The sequence below is a fragment of the Cricetulus griseus genome, chromosome 3, assembly GCF_003668045.3.
Source record: "Cricetulus griseus strain 17A/GY chromosome 3, alternate assembly CriGri-PICRH-1.0, whole genome shotgun sequence".
NCBI lineage: Eukaryota > Metazoa > Chordata > Mammalia > Rodentia > Cricetidae > Cricetulus > Cricetulus griseus.
The window spans coordinates 96,338,712-96,362,993 of record NC_048596.1 but is presented as its reverse complement, the minus strand read 5'-3'; the positions used below and the strand labels follow the sequence as shown (position 1 = coordinate 96,362,993).

The window sequence follows — 24,282 nt, the reverse complement described above, 5'->3', positions numbered from 1 at the left end:
AGAACTTCTGGTTCTGGTAAGGACAAGGATCCAATTATACCATTGAAAACTTAAAATTAAGGCTTTGTTAAGTACCTTATATCTGACTAAATAATTATGGGAAGGAAGAAGAAGCCACTTTCGACTATGCCTGTGTGGGGATATCTGTGTGAGTAAGTGTGTTGTATGGTTGGTATGTTTATGTACGTGTGTACATGTATTTGTGTACATTGTGTGTGTGTGTGTGTGTGTGTGTGTGTGTGTGTGTGTGTGTGTGTGTGTGTGTGTGTGTTTGTGAGATGCTCTGATGGTTAAGCAGTAAGGTTAATTACCAGGCTATTTTTAGCAATATTATGACACTCATAACATCTCATTTACTTGATAAGATATCAAATAAAAGTAACCCTTACAGTCAATGAAAACAGCAGCTATGTGGTCAGTCTAACATTATGGTAGATGATTTTTCAATAACTTACCTCTTAAGAATAAGAGATAGTGGTGGATAATTTTTCCATAATGTCTTATTCTTAATAGGTAAATTTTCATTATGCATATAATATACATGAGTAACTGTACCTATCAGAGGTTCTATAAAAATGAGAACAACACAGGTTGTTCAAGCATGTTTATCACTTCTTTGATTGGTCTTGATTTATTTACTCTATCTGACTGATCTGAGCTTCATTTTATAACAGTAAATTTTATTATAATCTCTGTAATTCTTATAGATATTTGTGAAGAATTACACATCTGAATTTATAACATTACAACTATTTTTAAATATTAACATTGTTTATACACATTAATTACTCGAATTCACTTTCTAGCAGTTATTGTTTTCCAAACTATTTTCAGTGATCTATGAACGTATTAATAAACTATTATTACAGACTTTTTCTGTGAAATTCAGGAGTTTGTTGTAAAATTAACATGGAAATTGCTTAAGGTTGTGTGGGAAAAAGTAGTGCATAGGATTCTGTGATTACTTTTAAAACTGGTACAACAAAAATCAGTTGAATTGCCAGTAATTTAGAAAAGTTGTGAATTTGTCACATTGGAGGATATAAACATGAAGGACTTACAGTAACTTTGGAAGAATACATTATCTGCATATGCTAAACATGCTTTGGTGTAATGTATAGAACTCATTGCTGTAACACTGAATATTACCCAAAGAATATTCTTTTTTTTTCCTCACACAGTTTCAAATATATCTAACGAGCTTCTAGTCCCCAACATCCACATGTCTGTTCTTAACAGCTCCGAGGTCAAGTACTTTCTTCTAATTGGGATCCCAGGACTGGAATATGCCCATACATGGATCTCCATCCCCATCTTTCTCATGTACCTCATTGCCGTCGTGGGTAACTGCATTATCATTTTTGTCATCAAGACAGAGCCTTCTCTTCATGAGCCCATGTATTATTTCCTTACCATGTTGGCTATCTCTGATATGGGCTTATCCTTTTCTTCCCTTCCTACCATGTTTAGGATCTTCTTTTTTAATGCTATGGGAATCTCACCCAATGCCTGCTTTGCTCAAGAGTTCTTTATCCATGGGTTCACTGTCATGGAATCCTCTGTGCTTCTAATAATGTCTTTGGACCGCTTTCTTGCCATTAACAATCCCTTAAGATATAGTTCTATCCTCACTGGCAGCAGAGTTGCCAAAATGGGGCTAATCTTGGCCTTCAGGAGCACAGTTTTAGTGCTTCCATTCCCTTTCACACTCAGGAGGTTGAAATACTGTCAAAAGAATCTCCTCTCTCATTCATACTGTCTTCATCAGGATGTTATGAAATTGGCCTGCTCTGATAACAAGGTCAATTTCATCTATGGCTTCTTTGTGGCTCTCTGTACTATGCTGGACTTTGCATTGATTGTTATATCTTACCTGCTGATTTTGAAGACAGTACTCAGCATTGCATCTCTGGCAGAAAGACTCAAGGCCCTAAATACCTGCATTTCCCACATCTGTGCTGTGCTCATCTTCTATGTGCCCATCATCACTCTGGCTGCCATACATCGCTTTGCCAAGCACAAAAGCCCCCTAGTAGTAATCTTTATTGCAGATATGTTCTTGTTGGTGCCACCCTTGACGAACCCCATCGTGTACTGCATAAAAACTCGACAAATCCGGGAGAAAGTCTTGGGAAAGTTAATTAACTTATGTGTGAAATAGGACTTGATTATATAAGTAATGCATTATCTGACAGTAGGTACCTACTGGTATCTTCTGTGCTCAATGTCTTGTTGGTTATTTCCTAGTGCAGGACTGGAGTGAGACACTGAAATTCTGTGAAGTACAGTATTTGGAGTTGAGAACATTCTAAATAAGGGTAGAGAAAACAAATGAAAGATATGGTCTGACTTAGAGAGGCTTAACTAAAGTTTTAAAAGGAATTTAAATAAAAACATTTCCTCAATTGAGCACTCTTCAAATTATTGATAAGATTTGAGTAGACATATATCTTTCAATTAATATTTATAAAATATTTCTGTAATGCATAAGCTTTATATCATTTGAAGAAAGCAAATTAGCAGAGCACATAGTAGTAATTTGGCAAAAACTGAGTGAAAGTTTTGGATGAAATAAAAGAAATGGGTTGAACCTTAGATTTGTTTGCAAGTCTTTGGGGCTAAAGGGCAACAGCACTCCTGATCTATGTTCAAGATAAACTGAATCTGGAGAGACAAGGAGGCTACTCAACATTTCTGCTGTGAAGTGATAATTCTGTGATGGGTAGAAAGAAAACAAAAGTATGTAGTTTTTGTTATTTGTTCTCATTTTGTTGTTGTAAAATAACCATGTAGTTTATATGAAGTTCACACATTCCTGAAAGCACCTAAGAAATGGTTCTAAATCCTGTGGTGTTAAAGTTTAGTCTTTTTTTTATCAGAGTGTTTATACATTTCAAATAAAATGTAGCTCTTAAAATTAGACTACTGCAGGTCACAGAATTTTTGGTACCAATATACTTTTCTCACCAAAATTTATTTATTAACATTTTTCCTGATAATAAGAACTATTTCAAGGAACAGTTAAAAGGTTGAGTCTATACTTGAAAGTTCATTTGAAAGGAAAGCTAAGTGTAAGGTTGTCATGAAATTCTGTTGAGGGTGCTGAGGCCACAGTTTTTCTATGAACCCATACAAACTTTGCATAGATACTAGAGGTTTAAATGATGGGTCTAAATTTTTTTGAAGATTTCTCTCAAGTGACTGAATATTAAATACAGCATCCTAAAAAAGCTTGAAACACGAGGTTGGCAAGCTGCTTACCAGTCGCTAATGAAAAAAGAGCATGGGTCCCTTTTGGAAGATAACAACACTTGTGTGTAGATGTGGAAGTAAGCTTGTGACTTAAACAACATAGTCTTCAAACTGTGCATCCTTTACTGAGGGAAATCTCTAATGTGCTTCTTCACTCATTGATACCTATTGTTATGTTCTTAGTTCATATTTAACATTAGTCCTCCTTTTAAACCTTAAAATAGCTCTCAGCAATTTATACCACAATGGCAGGTCTCCACACATTCATTCATATCACTTATGAATGTTTTTCTCTTCTCTGTGCTAACACTGTTGCCTTGCTCTTCTGCACAGCAGCCTAGAGGCACCTTGTTGCTGGTTAGCTTACCTCAATCTCTGCTTGTGGTAAACTCTACAGTGTTACATTTGTTTTCTGTTACTGCATAAAAACATATATTAAATGGTTAAATACAATAGACATGTTTTCATCCTGTTGTCACTTAATTTAAAATACAGAGTCTCACAGGGCTAAAATCAAAGAGTAGACAAGCCCACATTTCTTTCTGAGATCACTGAAAATAGTATCTTTCCTTACCTTTCCCAGCTTCTAGAAATCACCTGCATTGCAGGGTTCATGGACATTTCCTCCATCCTCAAAAAAAAAAAAAAAACAGCGTTGCATTTCAACATGTGCTCAACACAGTCAATAGTCATGTTTCTAACACTGATGACTGTCAGAAAATGTTCTGAGGATTTGTGTTAATTCAAAATAATATCCCACTCTCAATATCTGTACCTGTAATTATATCTGTAGAGCATCTTTTTCAATGTGTAACAACACACTCTGAATTCCAGGAGCTAGCATGCTGAAATCATCAGGGAGTGTGTTTTCCTGCTTACTATAAATGTATTTCCTTGGTATATTTTTCTACCTTTCATCTCTGTAGGGAATCATGGACATTATTACCACATTCAAAAGTGAAATTTACACCAAATATGGGTTAGTGAATTTGCGAAAATCTCGATAATAAATTCATATTAACACACATAGCACCTTTCAGAAAGATAACAGAATGAAATGAAACTAATGAAAAGGTGCTGTCGCAAGGCAAGAGGTATCTCGATAGAGGGAGCACTTACAGGCTAGGGAGAAACCTGATTCAAGAGAAATTCCCCAGGAACCCACAAGGATGACCTCAGCTGAGGCCCCTAGCAATAGTGGAGAGGGTGCTTAAACTGGCTTCACCTGTAATCAGATTGGTGGTTACCCTACCTGTCATCATAGAGCCTTCAACCAGTATCTGATGGAAGCAGATGCAGAGATCAAAGTTCAAGTACTGGATCCAGTTACTGGAGTCCAGTCAAAGAGAGGCAGGAGGGATTATATGAGCAAGGGTGTCAAGATCATGATGGGGAAACCCACAGAGACCATTAACCTGTACTTGCTGGAGCTCATGGACTCCATACTGGCAGCTGGGGAGCCTGCATGAGACAGAACCAGAACCTCTGCATGTGAGCCACAGTTTTGTAGCCTGGTCTGTTTGTGGGACCCCCTGGCAGTGGGACCAGGATCTATATGCCTAGTGTATGAGCAGGCTTTTTGAATCTCATTCCATATGGTGGGATGCCTTGCTCAACCTTAATGCCAGGGGGTTGGAGGGGCTTGATTCTACCTCAACTGAATGTGCCAGGCTTTGTTGACTCATCACAGGAGGCCTTATCCTTTCTGAGGAGTGAATGTGGGTGGTTTGGGGAGGTTGGGGAGGAAAGGGGGAACAGTGGTGGGTATGTAGAATGAATAAAAATATAAAAATCAATAAAAAAAGAAAGAAAAGGGGCTATGGAACATTTTTAAACAAATTACATTAATTTTCCAGTTCAGTAGAAGAAAGGTAAAATGCCAAATGTTACACATGTATTTAATCTACTGTAGTCGAACATGGCCTGTATCTTTTGGAAAACCTCATAGTGTGAGTGTGACTGAATGCTAATAAAATTTAAATAAATCCAAATCCAAATAATCTTAATACTTTTACAGAAATACCTGTGATCTCAGAAACTCCCAGAAATTGTATTAGAAACTACCCAGGAATACCTTAAAACTCTTTGATCTTCTAAGTGGATCCAAAGCTTATGAAAGAAATGAAAGAGAGTCAAGGGCATTTAAACAAGAGAGATTTTAGCCTCTTCTACAAGACAGTCCACATCCTCATATCAGGGGACAGAAGTTCCCATCCATTTCAACATGAGTTTATGGCATGTCTGGCTTGGAAGCTGGATGGAGTTGGGCTGTCAAGGTGATTTGAGACACAGGTGGGAATTAAAGCACCACAACTCCACAGTACATGTTTTTGACTATATGTAATGTACAGTTGAAGGGCCCTCCTATTCCTCCCAGACAGGTGAGAATGACTTCTTCAAATTGCTTGTATATATTTTTCAAGGCATGGTTATTACAAAGCAGGTAGTTATTTACAAACTAGGAATGAATTGCCATGTTGAATTAGAAGAATAATATAGGGGTTTAGCATAGTCTCCATTTTTTCTATTCTCTGCTTCCTTTACTTTCAGTTTTCCTTCTAGAAGCCATAGAGATCTTGCACATGACTTTATAAATAACAATATTCCTCCACAATGATGTGTGAACTCCTTAATGCCAATTCCTCAACTAAACCCCATCATGTATACTTGGAATATATAACTATTTACTATACTGCTTTATTATCCTTTTTTTCCAACCAGAACCCTATATTTCCTGGATTATTACAATAACCTTATGCTTGTTCTCCCCTGTTTTTTCCTATAGGCAATTCTTTATATGTCATATCCCTGCCATCATCAATTTTCCAGTGACTTTCCATCTCATTCTGATTGAAATTCAAAATCTACCAATGACTTATTTACATGATATAGAAATAGTACCTATCTTCCTTTCTTGCCATGTTCTTCCTTCTAATGGGGCTAGATGCAGTGGTATTCTTGACAAACCCATTCTAACTTTAGATTTTCCATACACTCTTCTATCCATTTGGAACCCTCTTCCTTCCACCAATAGCCTTATGCCACATGCCACATATCCTTGATGTGTTTCCTTCTCAGTGAAGATTTTCTTGACCCTTATAAAACTGCAGTCTTCCAGGGCTTATCTTACCCTTCTTTTCCCTATAAGATTTTCTATCTCTACCATAGTATGCTTTTTATTCATTTTTGTATTTGTCGGCTGCCTAACCCTACCAAAAGCACACAAGGGCAGAGTTTTGTCTGCTTTGTCCACTGCTCTATTCCTAAATCCAAGAAAACTGGTTGGTGTGAGTAGCCACTCAATATATACTAGATGAGTTACCAAATCTATACTCCTTCAAGTGCTGATCCCTGTGAATTCCTAGCTATACCTCAAGGTGTCTGCCTCCTTTCAGTTCACCACTTTACCATGAGTAGATCTTTTCCTTATTTTGTCTTTCTGTTGTATTAGGGATCACCTAGGGCCTCACATGCAGTAAACAAGGACTGACACTTGAGTTAGAAGCCCAGCCTTGAGCAGTTCTTAGCAAAAATTATAATAGCACCATGTGTTGCAATGTGGCCTTTGTGGGGATTTCTTGCTTTATTTATATTGCAACCTCTCTTCAGTTTTACCTGGATCATATCAACATGATGTGAAAGTCTCAAGCTAAAGATCATCCTAAAAAATGAAATGTGCCAGATGCACTCATTTATAAATGCCACTCTGGAAATTCAGCTCTGGCCCTTTTTCTCAGGGCCATTTCTGGCCTGTCTTATTTGTTTAATAAATAAAAGTAACTGAAGTTTGTTTTAAGTAAAAAAAAAAAAAACTACTGGAGTTTCATTTGAAACTTTCTTTTAAGTTGTAAACTTAGCTACCTCAATGTGCCCCGATCCTTTTCTCTCATATATCATATATATAGTATATTGATATTTTAAATAGTGTAGACACTGTGAAATAGCTTAAGTTAACATGCATTATCTTGTCTATATTTTTTTCTTTTTTTGTTAAGGACACTTAAGATCTAGTTTTAGAAATTGTCCTGTAAATGATGAGGACAGCTTTGAAGATGGAAATTGTTAGCTATGTTTTAACAGAAAGTTGAACTCGCACCGGGCACGAGGATCCTGGGAATCAAGCTAGTGGGGAAAATGAGGCCCTTGACTGAAGAAGAGACCAGAGTAATAGTTGAGAAGATTTCAAAATACATCTAGGAGAATCTATAGCTCCTGGTGAACAGTCCCGACAGCACCTTACTGTTTCCTGCTGCTCAACGACCGAGTATACTATAGAAGTGAGATGATCCTGAAGCTGGCCGCCAACATCTCCGGGGATAAGCTAGTGTCACTGGGGACGTGTTTGGGAAAGTTTACCAAGACCCACAAGTTCCAGTTGCATGTTACAGCTGTGGATTACCTTGCACCCTATGCTAAGTATAAAGTGTGGATAAAGCCTGGAGCAGAGTAGTCCTTCTTGTATGGAAACCATGTGTTGAAATCTGGTCTGGGTCTAATCACTGAAAATACTTCTTAGTACAGCAAGTAGTGGTTTACTACATGGCAGACATTCCTTTGGGTTTTGGTGTGGCAGCAAAGTCTACTCAAGACTGCAGAAAAGTGGACCCCATGGCAATTGTGGTGTTTCATCAAGCATACGTTGTGGAATATGTAAGGCATGAAGAGACATTAACTAAGTATGGGCATCCCAAGAACATTTTGCTGTATGAGAGGACTTAGCTTTGTTTCCTATATATGCAGACATCATCATGCCAAATTTGGTTAACCCTTGGATTCTTACTCAACAGAAATGGCTCAAAAATAGGGTTTCAGGCCATCTAGAGGCAAAAAGCAGGTGGATCACAAGTATAGTGGGCTACTTGGCAAGTTCAAGGCTAGCCTGGGCTACATAGCCTGTCTCAAAAAATCTAAAACAAACAAACCAAAACCTGTCAAGTGTTTGTGTGAGTAAATAGTGTTTCTATTCTCTATCTCTATCTCTTTGTTTTAATCAGCAGACTTGTTCTGATAACGATCCCTAAGTTACTGCACTGAGGACAGGAGCAATTTTACCGTTGTCTGTGATAACACTTTTCCAGGCTAGTTTTAGCATAACAGACTAATGGTATTGTTTTTTTTAAATGTCATTAAAGATAGAAACAGCCATATAAGAATAGTAGGCTATGCCTATGATTTTTACAAATGGAATTTAGTAAAAGTAATACATGGAACTCAGCTATTTTTCTTTGTGGTAAGTGGTGTATGGTGTGGAAGAACCTGTACTCAAGCCTCAATTTTGCCTGCCAGTTGTCTGGTATTGTACAAGTTATGCCAATAACAGATAGGTTTTATTTTCTTCCTTTGTTAAAAGAAAAAAAAAAAAAAACCAAAGCGAGAAGCATGAAACTGGAAGTGTGGTGGAACACTTTTAATTCCAGCAGTGGGGAGGCAGATGCAGATGGATTCAAGGCCAGCCTGGTCCACATAGGGAGTTCCTGACCAGCCAAAAGAAAAACAAACCCAAAATGCACAAAACTGGAAAAAAATCCTTTAATATCATCAAGCTGGTATTCAGAATTAAAAATAATGATTATAAAGCATCTAGCATAGATCTACAGATCTGGCAAATAGGTATGGAATAAATACTGACATTTTTTTTGAAAAGAAAATTGAACTCGGACCAGCTCAATACAATTTTGACAAGTAAGATACTGCAATCTACCCAAGTTACACAGGAGCTAGAGCCTTCTAAACATTACTGCATAGTTATCAGTGTAACTCTTTAATTAAATAAGGGTATCAGAGGACATGGCTCACTGTACTCATGGTGCTGGAACTACAAGTCTTCATCACAAACATGGATTCAATTGTAGAATGACATGCAAATCTCAGAAATTTCAGTGGCTTCATGTTTCTGTGAAGTTTATGCATTAACTGACACATATGATATAAACCACTTATAATGTTCCATCTCATACTGTTTTCTATACATTGATGTTCTTAAGTTTCAGACATAATGATGCCTAAAGTTCATGTAGAAGTGATTTTTCTCATTCTAGAGAAGACGAGGCACTGGTGGTGAATGGTGTGTGGCGTGGGTGACTAGTATGAGAGAACTGTTATGTGCTATTGGCCTTTAAAGGGACTGATCATGAGTGAGATATGGTTTCACATAAACCTCTGACAGGGGGCTTTGTGTTTAGCCAGTCTTTATTTGAAGCCTGTATGATGGACTACTTGCAGGAACATGGATTCCCTCTCAGTGCTGCAAAATCTCCTTGTATTATTCAGACCCATTTTCCTCATAAATATCTCCAATCAAAATGTTCCATTAATAGGTATTTCTCAGAAAATAACTTTTAATCTCTAGCAATGTGTTGGTATAATCAGAATGCACATATAAGAGGGTATAAGGAACACTTTTGATTAGTATGTTTATTTATGACCTTTATGGTGTTATCTGATCTCTTTCCACTTACCATCCCTTGTCTTCAGTCATCCCAGATGGACAAGGGAACAGCAACAGCAACAACAACATTAACAAAAATTACCCCCGACCTGGAGACATGGCTCAGTGGTAAATACCACTTGTGAGAACTTGAATTTGGATCTCAACACCCAAGTAATGAGATGGATATCCTATAAACACCTAAACTTCAGCTCTGAGGGACCCAATGTCCTTTGTACACATAGAAATGAGTGTGCACATTTATACTCTCATTCATTCTCACACACAGATAAATAAATAAAAATTAAAAGTAAAAATCAATAAAGTTAAGTCTCTGTATATACTGTTTCTTGTTCATCTCTGCTCAGCTTTGGACATGTTGTTCCAACAGCTTGGTAGATATTAGCCCCTCCCTCCTACAATCTTCAATGACCCAGCTCTCACATGTCTTCTAAGGCTGATTACTATGTCACACCAAAGAAAGATTTCTTTATCCCTTTTTTTTTTTTCTGAAATGACATCTGATTGAAGATCATGTCTGTTTTCTGCTGTCATTCTAATTATATTTTTCTTTGAGCAACAAAATTGCTAACATGTATTAGGATTGGACTCACAGTAGAATTGATTCTGTTACTAATTGCCCACTGGAAAGGCTAGACACATAAGATTTGGGATAATCTGAATGATTTTCATTCACTGGTGTTGACACTGACTTAATGAATGCTTTGATATGACCTTTGTCTGTTTGATGGAACATCTACATGTGGTATCTCTGTGGGAATTAGTCTTCTCAGTGGGGTATCTGGGTTCCACAAGAAGACTCCAAGCAGAACATTTACAAATAAAGTTAGAAATGAATGAATAGGGATATAGAAGAGTAGATTTCATCTTTAAAGTTAAGAATTTTCATTTCTTGACTGGAAAGTAGGATTCGCTATATTTCTGCTGACATACTGGGGAAGTATGATTTACAACATCATACATTGTATCTATCAATATCCACCTGTAAAGAGATAATTATACAAGAGATATGATTTATTCAACCTTCTATGTTTGTTGAATAAACAAATAATTATCTTCTCTTTTTCAAGAATTGGCAGAAATAGCAAATTTATGAACTGATCTAGTTACAAAAGGCATGAGTTACCCTATCCCGGATCTGTTTGGTCTTGACACTGTAGACAATGGGGTTCATCACAGGAGGGAAGAGAAGATAAACAAAACCCATGACCACTTGCACCAGATGGGGTGCCTGCTTCCCAAAGCGGTGGATTACAGACAAGCCAATCATGGGAGTATAGAAGAGAAGCACAGCACAGATGTGTGAAACACATGTGTTGAGAGCTTTGAGTCTCTCAGTGTGGGAGGCAATGGACAACACGGTGCGCAAGATGAGGGCATAGGAGAAAAGGATGAGCAGGGAGTCTACTCCTACTGTGGAAACAATGACAAACATGCCATAGATGCTGTTGGCCGTGATGTCTGCGCAAGCCAATTTCATCACTTCTTGGTGGAGACAGTAGGAATGTGAGAGGACTAGGGAGCCACAATAAGGGAATCGTTTGAGCATAAACGGCAATGGGAAAATGAGTGCAACACTACGGCCCAGAGAGGCCAGGCCTATTCTGCCAATCACTGTGTGGGTGAGAATGGAGGCATAGTGCAAAGGGCGACAGATAGCCACAAAGCGATCAAAGGCCATAGACAGAAGCACAGAGGATTCTAAGAAGGACAAGCAGTGGATGAAAAAGAGCTGTGCAAAGCAAGCATCATGGCCAATGTCTCGTGCTCCTACCCAAAAGATGCCCAGCACTGTAGGGAGGGTGCAAAGAGACAGACCCAGGTCAGTCAGAGCCAACATGGACAGGAAGAGGTACATAGGCTCATGGAGGGAGGGCTCTGTCTTAATGATAAACAGAATTGTGCAGTTACCCAGGATGGAAACCAAATACATGAGGCACAGTGGGAGGGATATCCAGATGTGCATATTCTCCAGTCCAGGGATGCCACTCAGCAAGAAGGTAGAGGACATGCTGCCATTTCCTAGGGGTCCTGCTATCATTGTAAATGGAGAGAATGGGTGAACTGGATTCTGTCCAAAATCCTGAAATGAAGTGTAGAAATGTTAGTGATGGACTGAACCTGGCAAAATTGAAATTCAATACCAAATGATTAGAACCAAAGTAATCCTGGACTGTATAGTTCTCCCAACAGATTGCTTCAGTGTTTTTCTGGTTTCCTGTATTTTTTTTTTCCAGACAGGGTTTCTTTGTGTAGGTTTGGAGCCTATCCTGGTGGTTTCCTCTGTTTTTAAAGAGAGGGTCTCATGTGAACCAGGTTGGTTTCAAACTTGCTATGTACCTGATGATGTCCTTGAACTCTTCATTTTCCTGCCCCACCTCTCCAGTGCAGAAATTATAGGCATGAATCTCCTTGCTCAGTTTATCAACATCTTTTTGAAGAAAATATTTTGCAGTTTCACAGTTTCAATGGATAGCAAAGGCACAATAGCAAAGAGACTTATCAACCTGTGTAACTTCTAAGAGCTGAAGTAGAGAAGTTTTTGTGTTGATGAAACTCCTCTCCCCTTTCACTCTGCTTTGGTGTCTAGATTAGTCTTCTTAACACATGGATTTTTAATTTTTGAGTTATGACATTGTCATATTCCCAGACTAGTTCCCAGACTGGTTTTGAATCTTGAACAATCCTCCTGCCCGGAGCTCTTGAGTATCTAGCCCTTCACTGTACCTTTGGGATTTTTATTATGCTTGGATGCACCCAGGGGAAAAGGCCCTGGAGCAGGGAAAAGTCAGTTCCTTCCCTTGGCATTACAGCATTTCACCTTGAAGATCATGACTTTTTATATTTTTGGTGGTGAGGAAGTTGCAGTAGCTCACCTCCTTGGCTTCTAGGAATTTCTCTGTTTGCTCTTCCAGAATAAGTGGTAAGTTTATTCTTCACAATTCTGTTGAGCCTACACTTTATGATACCATTAGTCAGATTCCTCACACATCCTTTCTGTCAGATCTTCCACAAAGGTTCCCACGTTTCCTTCATCTTCCTTTTCCTTCACTTACACTACTGGGCTTCCTTTCCTGTGCTTTGATGGTTTTGCTTCCTGTCTCCTTTCTGTTGCCATGTTACCATTGTATAAAGGTTATGATATTTACAGTCCTTCACTTATTTTTGTTCTCTGATCTTGCTGACATGGAAGTTTCATCAGCTCTATCTCATAAATAAATTGTGCTCAATTCACAGAACTCTCTAGAGAGACCTGGAGGACATGTGGCAGTGATTTGCAAGACTATGTCTGACTCCTACAATATGAAACCAGAGTCCTTCACTCAGCCAGAAGCTAGATGCACTAGAGAGAGGTCCAGGAATTTTTAAATTAATTTTTAAAATTTATTTTACATACAAACCACACTTTCCCCTATCTTCTCTCATCTTGTTCCCTCCCCCTACCTCCTTTCCACCCCATCCCTCTTCTACTCCTTAGAAAGGGTAAGGTCTCCCTTGGGAGTCAACAAATCATGGACTATCAAGTTGAGGCAGGACCAAGATCCTCCTCCTTGCATCAGGGCTGACAGAGGCATTCCACCTTAGGGAATAGGTTCCCAAAAGCCAGCTGGAGCACCAGGAACAGATCCTGGCCCCACTGTTAGGAGCCTCACAAACTGGAGGTCCAGGAATTTGAGTATGTGGAACTAGGTGTTATGATGTGACTTAGTCCCCTCTTACACACTGAGTATTTGAAAGTCTTTAGAACAAAATCCAGTGATGCTGGTAGGCTCCATCTTTCTATAGATAGAAAATAACTATAAAGGAGTCCAGTCACTGATCACAGGTCTATTGCCAGTTGGTTCCTTTATTTCTACTGTAACAATGCCCATTCCTAACCTTGATAACGTATAAGACAGGGTGGGGCTTTGCTTTATTCACCTCTGTGAAATGACAGATGATGAAAATATTTTACTTTTGTAGTTGAAAGTTAATTTTTGTTTAGTTAATGATTAGTAACTTAATGTTACAACTGTTTCTGGGATTACAAAGACAGCCAAAAGGGAATATTACAACTCTTTTTCTTTGAGTATAGGTTCTGAATGTCTGTCATACTCTCTGACCTTAATGATAATTTAGTAACAAATAGCAGCAGTTAGCATAAAACAAAAGGCCTAATAGACCTTTAAAAATACTGATTCTTTAATGAGTTTAAGAAATTGGTGCTGGAGGTGTCAGTTTTGGGGCCCTGTGCTGTGTTTTCCAGACTTTTCTGCTCCATATTTAGTTCCTATTATTCATCAGAAAAGTCACTAGATAAACTTACTTGCCAGGGACAATAAACCTTCAACACCCAAGGCTTTGCCAGGTGAAGACTGCTGAGTAGGGAGAGTCAGTTTTCTTCAGGAAAATGGCTCTCGTTAGGTGGCCCATGCTCCAACAGATGGCTCTGCATCCATGCATACAAAGTCAGCATTGATTGGACTCAATGGACTATTTAAAAAAAAAATCAAGAGGTTGGGAGAAGGATGAGGCCAGGGAAGTTTGGAGTTGGAGGAGGAGTAGGGAGTGAACTGAAGCCTTGAAGTCTATTCCTACTTTGCAAATTAAGGCAATAACACTAACTTCCAAAACTTTCTGAAATTCTAATGGGATTATTTGTAGACTGTTCTTGGCAAAAATTAGATGTTCATCTTGGATTATATTTTCCTTCTTTTTTTACTCCATTTTAATATTAACTATATTGTTTGTTTTTTTTAAGTTGTAGGTTTTCTTCACTTAGAATTTTTAACCATTAATTTGTAAAAAATCACATACATGGATATCATGATCCTATCAATCCTACATCAAATATCCATCCAGAAAAGCAATGGAGATCAAATTCAAACTTAAATCTCCAGAACTAAAATGTTCATAGTGAAAACTAAAAAAATCGTCTGGTGAAGATATCTAGGTAGATTCTTAGCAGCCTAGAGTGACTGGAGGCTAAATAACAAAGGACATACAGAGGTATCAAAAAAGTTTTCCATTCCTACCGTCTATTTGTTACAAGCTGATTTCAGATATGCTTTGGAATTTGAAATTGTTCTTTTCATTTTAAGTGGTTATCACTGAATAAAATTAGCAAATATGATAAAGACAGGTTGAAGGAGGAGGAATAGAACTAAAATAAAACACAGAAAATGAAGGCAAGATATGTGAACTTTAGACTGAACATCTTTTAGCTGGCTCGGGGTTTAGCAAGGATTGAGACATTAGTAAGCTAACTGTCAGAGTATACATTTTCCATATGAGTGAGGTTTTATTGCAATTTATTATTAGTTGCTATAAGTAAGGTTGGAGTGGGAATTGATTTAACCCAGGATCTTTTCTATAGTTTTTCTGCTTGGAAATCTCTTTCTGAATGAAATTTAGCAGTTTTGATGATGTCTATTATTGTTACTCTGGTGGCTCAGGGAGTAATCGTTTCATGTCACAGAAAAGATTTTCTTCCAGGAGGTCAGTTAGCTTCCTAGACACCTGGACATTTCTTTCTTAGAAAATTCCGTCAGGTGTGTTAACCTTGTTTGTAGATGAAGTTGTAGATACTGAACACAGAACAGCTAGTTTATGATAAATGCATGAGGGGAACCTTGAGTGGGGGACCTTAGCTGATTCCTTGGCAGATGAGCTTGACTAAGGCAGAGGACAAACAAGCCAGACAGAGCTTAAGGGAGAAGTTTTATTAGAAAGGGGAGGGGCAGGGGAAGGAAATATAAAAGAGACATAGAGATAGAGAAGAAAGAGGGAGACAGGAGAAGTCCTGTCTGCCCCAAAGGAACATCAGGAAAGAGAGCTGGAAAAGAGAGAGGGAAAGAGAGTTGGAAAAAAGAGCATAAGTGGGATGGGGCCTGTCTTGTAAAGGGGTCCTTTGCACCTGCATGCTGACTACTATGCACTCATGGAACCCTGAGATGACCAGGGTGCATTCTGCCAGGTGACAGGGGTAGGCCAGCATAATGTCTGAGTCCTTACAGCTAGTCCATCTCATCTCAGCACCTGGGTTTTACTGTGTCAACTTGTCTTCCTGCTTCTAGTCAGTATTTCTGCTATTACCGTATGGGAGGGCAGGAAAGTGGGGGAATGGATGGATATGAGGAAGCTGTTATTTACTTTCTGACCTAGCTCTGGGATCAGACCTGGGATTCCACACCGTCAGGAAGACCTGTTGGAGCAGCTGTCATCTTCAGGAGACATCTTTGGCAAAGCCCAGGGTGAGTCTTCAGGGTCTCTTCTTAGTGCTACAATTAAACCTGTCTACTGAAATGACTCGTCACATACCAAGGTTCAGTCCATAGGCTGCAGACCTCACACCAAAGAAGAAAGAAACTAAAGCTATAGGCCATGGTATTAGAGAGAGACTGGAAGATAGATACAGAAACCCCTGATTTTAAATAACTGAGGTGCCACTGAGACATTTTCAATTGCTTTTAATCAGCTCCCTACTGAGACTGGACTCTTGGGCCTCATTAGCTCAGACTCTAGACGGGAAGGAAAAGAGAGTACTGAACTCTTGTGAGATGAGTGTGTACAAGACACTTGAACTACACTCTGCAGGATATGGAAAAGTTTAATAATACTCCACAACTCTAGCAAAGCAGAGTAGGTGCTGTTGGTAATATTTTATGCATGATAGGGCACAGTACAATTTGAGCACAATAGCATGGTAAGGTGTATACTAAGGATAAATAAAGGACATATGATATTTACAAAGGAAAGATTTTCTATAAAGGGGAAAATAGGAGACAAACTTAACTGAAGAGTAGTAGAGAACAACCCCGAAGAGTGTGGCAGGAGAGAAAAATAATGTTGAGGATCTTCAAACAGGAGGAAGCGTTATTTTATAAGCATATTTCAAATTATATTATGCATATAAAATGCACCCAAGAGCCATAAACTAACAGATACCCAGTGCCAGAAAAGGGAAACTTCCCTTCAGTAGTTGGTTGGTCAGAGGGTTCCAAGGAATCTCAAACAATACTGCCTACTAGAATGTGACAGTAAGTCCCTATTGCTGAAGACACCACAAATGTTGGACATAGGACCTGGAGGAATTGACCTTGCATTGAACTGGAAGACTCTTCCTTGAGGGATAGCTCTCATGTGTAAGATGATGCTATATATGTTGTCAAAGGAAAAAAGTAATCGGTAGTCTTGTCCAGTGGTAAAGCCTATGAAGCACAGCAATGACAACGGTCACCCCAGAAGATCTCATGGTTCAGTAATGATTCTTGTATCCTGGGACTAACCAATAGTGATCTAATTGAGTAAGGGCCTGATTAGTACTACAGTACTCATGCCTGGTACTATAAAGCTAGTCAGCTACCTATGGCTACCTGTCAGGGATGCGGAACCCATGAAACTCCAATGATACAGTTGCCTCACAAAAAGCTGACATGCCATTGTGTATTGGGACAGTCCACAAAGTTTCATCCTTAGAAGGAGAACTACAGGAAGAAATCAATTGCTTCTGGGGGAGGGAGAAAGTTTTCTCTATGTATGATCAGCCTGATAAATTATCCAAGGACAAATGGTCAGCCCTAAATACGTGGACATATAAATAATACTGAATTGACTTAGTAGGGTGTGTGTGTGTGAAAGAAATACCATATATAATTTAACAAAATTGATACAATAGTTAGAAAATGAAGTCACAAATACGGGAGGTATGGGGGCGTTATACGTGAGTAGTTGAAGGCAGGAGAGTGAGGGATAGAAATGAAGTAAATATAGTGCTCATTAATCACTTCTTTTAGTGAGGTAGCTCAGAGAGCTACTTCTTGATATCACTCTGAAAGACCCCAGAAGAGGTACTTTCATAGAAGGAGACCCGTACCCAGGAATCAGCGAGACCACGAACCTGGATGCAAACAGCAAGAGGCTTTATTGGATACACGGGTACCCGGGGAGACTTAGCTTCTGTGAGGCCAAGCGCCCCGAGCCAAGGGAGAGGGGTCCTTATATAGCAAAAAGCACAGTACAGAAGCGAAAAGCATAGTTACAGGGATTCTATTGGACAATTTAAATGAGGTACAGAGTTATTTCAAGTCAGCATGTTCTCAAGGTCTGTTAATCAGGCGAAGCTGCCTTGGCTCTATCTTATCTTGGGTACACAGTGGCTACAACAGACCCGGCAGTTCCTCCCTCCGCGTCCAGATGGCTGACCATAGATATCCTTGGGACGGAGCATTCCCCATTGGGCGGGGGCGCGGGGGGCGGGGGCCCCGGGCCGCCTGCCTGGCACTCGCCCTCTCGCCGCCTGGTGGGCTCCTCGCTCGGCCCCAGCCCCGGGGCGCAGTTTCAGGCGGGTGGGCCGGGGACGCGAGCCCCGCCGGGGTGGACCAGCTTGGGAGGGCGCCGGCGGCCGGGCGTGTGGGTGCGTGCGCGCGCAGGCGTGTCACCGAGTGTGTGAGAGCGAGAGAGAGAGAGAGAGAGAGAGAGCTAAAGGGCAGGGGTCTTTCAACTCATACTCAGAATATGAACACTTGGCCTTGGCAATGATGAGAACATAGTAATCTGCAGAGGCTGGTGAGTGTTAGGTTGAATTGAATGGGGAAAGGCTGGTTAGTGAGATCAAAACTGTTAGGAGAGTAGATATGAGTTGTGGTGAAATATTATGTGTTGGGGCCCAAAAAATATCGATTATAAAGTTTTGGGGTCCAAACGTCCGCTGGATCTCCAGGAGCCTGAATCTCACACTGTCTTTTAGGTGTCCAGCTGGTTACCACCAGATGGCTTGGCCTCAGTGGAGAATGTCTCCTAGTTTGTGTAACAATAGACTTAGGCCTTGGGTGCACCCACCCCTGTTCTGAGGGCTTTGTTTACATGCAGAGGGACTGTTTAGGTGTGTCATTAAGGTTAAAAGAATTTTTTGATATCAGCTTTTTACATGATAGTAGATGACTTCTGTGGTCACCCACACTGTGAGAAAACTATTTAAGAGGATGCTTGAATAAACCTCGAAATCCAGTTTTCAGCATGGATTGAGAGCCCTCATGAAATGACAAGATGCCTGTGTCTCGTCTTTATCGCTGTTAGGTAGCTAAGAGTTTCCCAATCCAGCACTCTCTGACTCAGGGATGGACCCATGGCTATTTGTCTGGCTCCAATAATGGCTCTGAAGACATCAATCCAGAATAGATAGCCTCTGTAGCAAGGGACTGATACAAGCTGGACCCTGGCAATTGTGCAATAAGGTGACGATCTCAAAACTGAAAAGAAGTTGGAGGTGGTATCTCAGTTGTAGAACAAATGCTTAACTTATATGAGGGCCTGGATCCATCTTGGGTATCAAATCCAAGCAAATAAAACCAGCATTTTTATATGATGATACAGGGATATTAAGAAGTAATCATTTATTTTCTGGCTCTGGGAAAGATGATGAAGAAGCCATTATAGACAGAGGAATAGATACAATTTCAGTGTTTAGTAATTGCATAACTAATTGCATCCAATTTTTGGAGTGAATATGAAGGAATTTCTCAGAGTCCCCTGCCCTGTTACGAGTTATTCCCATCTGGTGATTTGGCTGATATTTTGGGGATGTAAATGGTTCCTCTGTGGCCACAATCCACTGGAATTTTGGTTGAGCACACTGTCTGCACAAGGGTGTTATGAAGTAATGTGTATTCAAATTAGAGTCCTCCGGGTGATCTGCGCTAGAATGGCTGCCATGCCTGTGCCCATGCAGATGTCTTAACCTTACACTTACCACATTGAATCAGAAAACTTAACATTGAAGATCATTACAAAGATTTGGGTGTTCTGTGTATCTTTGCCTTTGTGATTTTTCAACTCTGATTTCAAACTTTTATTATAAAATAATAATAAAATTTTCTTTATAAAAATTATACCTTCTGGAGGCATCACTGTCCCTGATTTCAAGCTCTATTATAGAGCCATAGTTCTGAAAACAGCTTGGTATTGGCACAAAAATAGACAGATTGACCAATGGAATCGAATTGAAAACCCTGATATTAACCCACATACCTATGAACACCTAATTTTTGACAAAGAAGCTAAAGTTATACAATGGAAAAATGAAAGCATCTTCAACAAATGGTGTTGGCATAACTGGATTCTGACATGTAGAAGACTGCAGTTACATCTGTATCTATTGCCATACATAAAACTTGAAGCCAAATCGATCAAAGACCACAACATAAATTCAGCCACATTGAACCTCCTAGAAGAGAAGGTAGGTGGTACCCTTGAACAAATTGGTACAGGAGACCACTTTCTAAACATAACACCAGTAGCACAAACATTGAGATCGACAATTAATAAATTAGACTTTCTGAAACTGAGAAGCTTCTGTAAGGCAAAGGACACAGTCAGCAAGACAAGATGCCAGCCCACAGAATGGGAAAAGATATTTACCAACCCCACATCTGACAGAGGGCTGGTCACCAAAATATACAGTGAACTCAAGAAGCTAGCCACCAAAACACCAATTAAAGCAATTAAAATTTGGAGTGCAGAACTAAATAGAGAATTCTCAACAGAGGAATCTAAAATGGCTGAAAGACACTTAAGAAAGTGCTCAATATCCTTAGCTATCAGAGAAATGCAATTCAAAACCACTCTGACATACCATCTTCCTCCTGTCAGAATAGCTAAAATCAATAACACCAATGACAATCTATGCTGGAGGGGATGTGGAGAAAGAGGCACTCTCCTCCATTGCTGGTGGGAGTGCAAACTTGTACAACCACTTTGGAAATAATTATGACAGTTTCTCAGGAAAATGGGAGTCAGTCTACCTCAAGATCCAGCAATTCCTCTCTTGGGCATTTACCCAAAGAATGCACACTCATACAATAAGGACATCTGTTCAAGGATGTTCATCTCAGAATTATTTGTAATAACCAGACCCTGGAAGCAAGCTAGGTGCCCCTCAACTGAAGAATGGATAGAGAAAATGTGGTACATTTACACAATGTACTTACTACTCAGTGGGGAAAAAAAAAAATGGAATCTTGAAATTCATAGGCAAATGGATGGAATTAGAAGAAACCATCCTGAGTGAGGTAACCCAATCACAAAAAGATAAACATGGTATGTACTCACTCATTTTTGATTTTTAGTCATAGAGCAAAGGAACACTAGTTTACAATCCACACTGCCAGAGGAGCTAGGAATCAAGGAAGACCCCAAGAGAAGAGTGCATAGTCCCTCGAAGGGGATGGGGACAAGAACCCCTGACCAAAGTGGGAGCCTGGGGGCAGGGTGGGGAAGGAGAGTCTTCATCCTGTTGTTGTTTGAAGCAGAAACAGATATCCACAGCTAAGCACTGAACCTGGATCACACTTCTCTACTACATTTCCCAGAATCCTCTTTGACTCCTAGTCCTGTCTACTTGCTGTCTCATTGGCCAAACAGTATTTTATTTAACAATCAATAAGATAAACATAGACACAACTACTGGGATTTAGTTGTGGAGAGGAAGGAGGGATGAGCAAAGGAGCCAAGACAGGGCTGGAGAGACCTGCAGAAATAGTGGGCCTGACCTACTGATAGCATGGAGACCCTTGTCATAAAGCTGGGGAAACAGCATTGGACCAAACCAAGCCCTCTGAATGTAGATGCCAGCTAGTAGGCCAAGACAGTATATGGGACCTCTAATAGTGGAGCCAGTCTTTATCCCTAAAGCACAATGGACTTTGGAAGCCCATTCCCTATGGAGGGATACTATTGCAGCCCAGATACAGCAAGGAGGGCCTAGGCCCTCCCCTAAACTATATGACAGACTTTGAATGTCCCTAATGGGGGGCCTCACTATCCCTGGGGAGGAGTTGGTGGGTGGGTTGGGTGGGTTGGGGGGAACATGGAGGGATGGAGGGTGAGGGAATGGGAGGATGGATATGTAAATATGAGTAATAATTAAATAATTTAAATAAGTAAATAAATGAAAACCCAATAAAATCTCATAACATCGAATAAAAAAATTAGTACCTTTACATTTAGTCTGGATTTATTTCCAATTCAATTTCCTGCTTTGTTAATTAAAGGATGATATAACTAAATATTATAGAATAGGGAGCTTTGCAATAGTAAAGGTATCAAAATCCAAGAACAGGGTGTATACAGTTCTGATCTTCTCCTTTGTGTTACAATAAATCTTTTTGCCAAAAGCTGCCTGAACCCCACCACCACATGTGTGCTTTACGTCAGCCGCCCGATTTAGGGCCTAAATGAATACACAGAAACTTGTATTAGGTTCAAAGCTGCCTGGCCAATGACTAGGATTCTCATCTGTTAGCTCAGTCTTAACTATCATAAATCTATATATGTTATAAGACTTATCTTATCGGATGCCATATTGGCGTACCTCCTTGCCGGTGGATCACACCGTGCTGCTGGAGCAGGAGCTGAGGGGAAAAGAGGGGCCCTTCCTGTTTCTCCTTCACTTAAATATGAGTCTCCTTGCTATGTCACTTCCTGCCTGGATCACACTTCTCTACTACATTTCCCAGAATCCTCTTTGACTCCTAGTCCTGTCTACTTGCTGTCTCATTGGCCAAACAGTATTTTATTTAACAATCAATAAGATAAACATACACAGTACATTCCCCATCACCTTTGGGTTTGCATGGGTCATCTCTTAACAATAGTCCTTACATATTTTACCCTACGCAGATGCAGCTCTGCCTTCCTTTTAAGTGTTCAAATCAGTTCTTATAAGTACAACACTTAACAGATGTTGGTCCTACTTTATTAACTCCATTGTATCTCAGTTATATGCTTCATGACCTTGTGCCTAAATATAGTTAAATACTCAGTTCTTCCAAGTTAGAAATGATTCAACCTGTAGCATTTATTTATCCTCACTCCTGCCACCTACTTATTTATATATGTAACACATTTTATAGCAAAAATTTTTGTGTACGATAAAATAATACATTTTATTCTCCACTTCCTGTGTTAACAATTCTTGACCATCTCAAAACCTGAGCTCTTGAATAATAAAGCCAGTCTTAGAACTATTTTGACTAAATTTGTCACATTATGATGAGGGCAGGAGGGAGAAAAGAAAGGGCGACAAAGAGACAGAGAGGGAAAAAGAAATGTGACTAATCTTTGATTCACCTCTAAGAATCACAATCAGAAAGAACATAGAGAATGATTTATATTACTGACAAGCTTATTCTGTCAGCTTTAAGTCTCCATGAAGCTTTTGTAAGGAAAAAATACAATATTATGTGGAGAAACTATAGTTCATTAAACCTCAAGTGCCCAGTTATGAGAAGGGCAGCTTTTTAAGTAAGGTAGATTTGGCTGTGTTTCTAGCTCTATTTTATTAGATATATGTGATATTGATTACAATAGTTGATCTCATGGTTTCTTGTCTCTAAAAGACTTCTATGATAACTGGAAAGGAAATCAACCCTTTTGTAGATATTACCAAAAATAATTTGAGAAAATTACAATTAAAAATGATTTTTGATATTTTATTTGATGCAGATCGTGACTATTTTAAAATAACAAGCATATCTTTTAGTTAATATTAATAACTTCCACTAAAAGACTGAAAATCAGAGCCATTCAAAACAACTCATAAATTAATTTTAGGAGTAAGAGTGTCCCTGTACCTCAAGAGCATTGTAGAAGTATTAGATATGATGATCAGTGTCAGCGGCCATAATATGCACATAGACCTGAGTTCCAACTCCAGAATTATTAAAAAGAAGAAAAGGAGAAGTCAAAGTTAAGGTAGGAAACACATTCATATGAAAGCAGTCACTAGGTACTGTTATTCAGACCACTCTCTGAGAATGAAGGAGGTGAGAATAAGGGTGGCAACCATACCAAACATATAGCGATGTTAGAAGGCCTTTACTAGAGTTGACAGTTGTGTTGGAGCTGGCTAAGTTCATGTGAAATTGGTGTAGGTAGAGGGATGGGTGTTTCCTTGCAAGACAGATGTTACTTTAGATCAGGGAGGGACAACACAAACTCCTGTCTCAAAGCAGTCCTATCTCTGAATTCTGGTAACTATGAGCATATGGTATGTCTCAAATGGTGGGAAGTGATCACATGATGGTCTTAGGCTATCATGAAGAACCAAGCAATATAGATAGAGAAAAGCCAACTCATCAGGCATTTTCAGTAATCACATGATGATTGACCAGAAAGCAGTTGGGACACATGAAGGGTGAAATCCCTTAGGATGTGTGTTCATAGGAAGCTATATATTTTAAGGGCTTAGTCTCTGTGTTGTCTATGCTGACTCATTTGCTTGTGTATTCCCTGCAAGCATGATTACTTTTACAGTTTTGTTTTTTGCTGCCTTCTCTACATGTGGTAGGCCAGCCCCTAAAACTGATCATGTTTTAAATGTAGTGAACCTTCTTGTAGCATTGCTAGTTTTGCCTTCTTTTTCTTCATAGTGAAACATTACATCTTTTTGTATCTCTTACAATAACTTCCTTCACTGTACTTGGAATTAAACTGCTAGACAGGAAGATGGATGAACTAAACCTTTTTAGTTCTCATAACTCTAAGTGAAGTCCTAGAAGATGATGCTTTGTTCTGTGTCAGAATATAAAATGTCATAGTTTGTT

General features: G+C 39.4%; 2 protein-coding genes and 1 pseudogene across 2 annotated transcripts; 2 read left to right on the top strand and 1 right to left on the bottom strand.

The window, feature by feature from the left end:
* Nucleotides 1-1,207: 1,207 nt before the first annotated feature.
* Nucleotides 1,208-2,161, top strand: LOC100762388 (olfactory receptor 51A7). Its single transcript, XM_027407985.1, has one exon. It carries the CDS (start codon nt 1,223-1,225, stop codon nt 2,159-2,161), a length of 939 nt encoding a protein of 312 aa, XP_027263786.1. The 5' UTR covers nt 1,208-1,222.
* Nucleotides 2,162-7,386: 5,225 nt separating this feature from the next.
* LOC100762679 lies at nt 7,387-7,971 on the top strand (annotated as a pseudogene).
* Nucleotides 7,972-10,802: 2,831 nt separating this feature from the next.
* LOC100760144 (olfactory receptor 51G2) lies at nt 10,803-11,741 on the bottom strand. The gene has a single exon (XM_027407984.1). The coding sequence runs from the start codon at nt 11,739-11,741 to the stop codon at nt 10,803-10,805; it is 939 nt and encodes a 312-aa protein (XP_027263785.1).
* Nucleotides 11,742-24,282: the final 12,541 nt, after the last annotated feature.

What these genes read in the sequence shown, in the direction of transcription:
- LOC100762388 (XM_027407985.1), top strand. Translation starts at nt 1,223, where the DNA reads ATGTCTGTTCTTAACAGCTCCGAGGTCAAGTACTTTCTTCTAATTGGG.
- LOC100760144 (XM_027407984.1), bottom strand. Translation starts at nt 11,741, where the DNA reads ATGATAGCAGGACCCCTAGGAAATGGCAGCATGTCCTCTACCTTCTTG.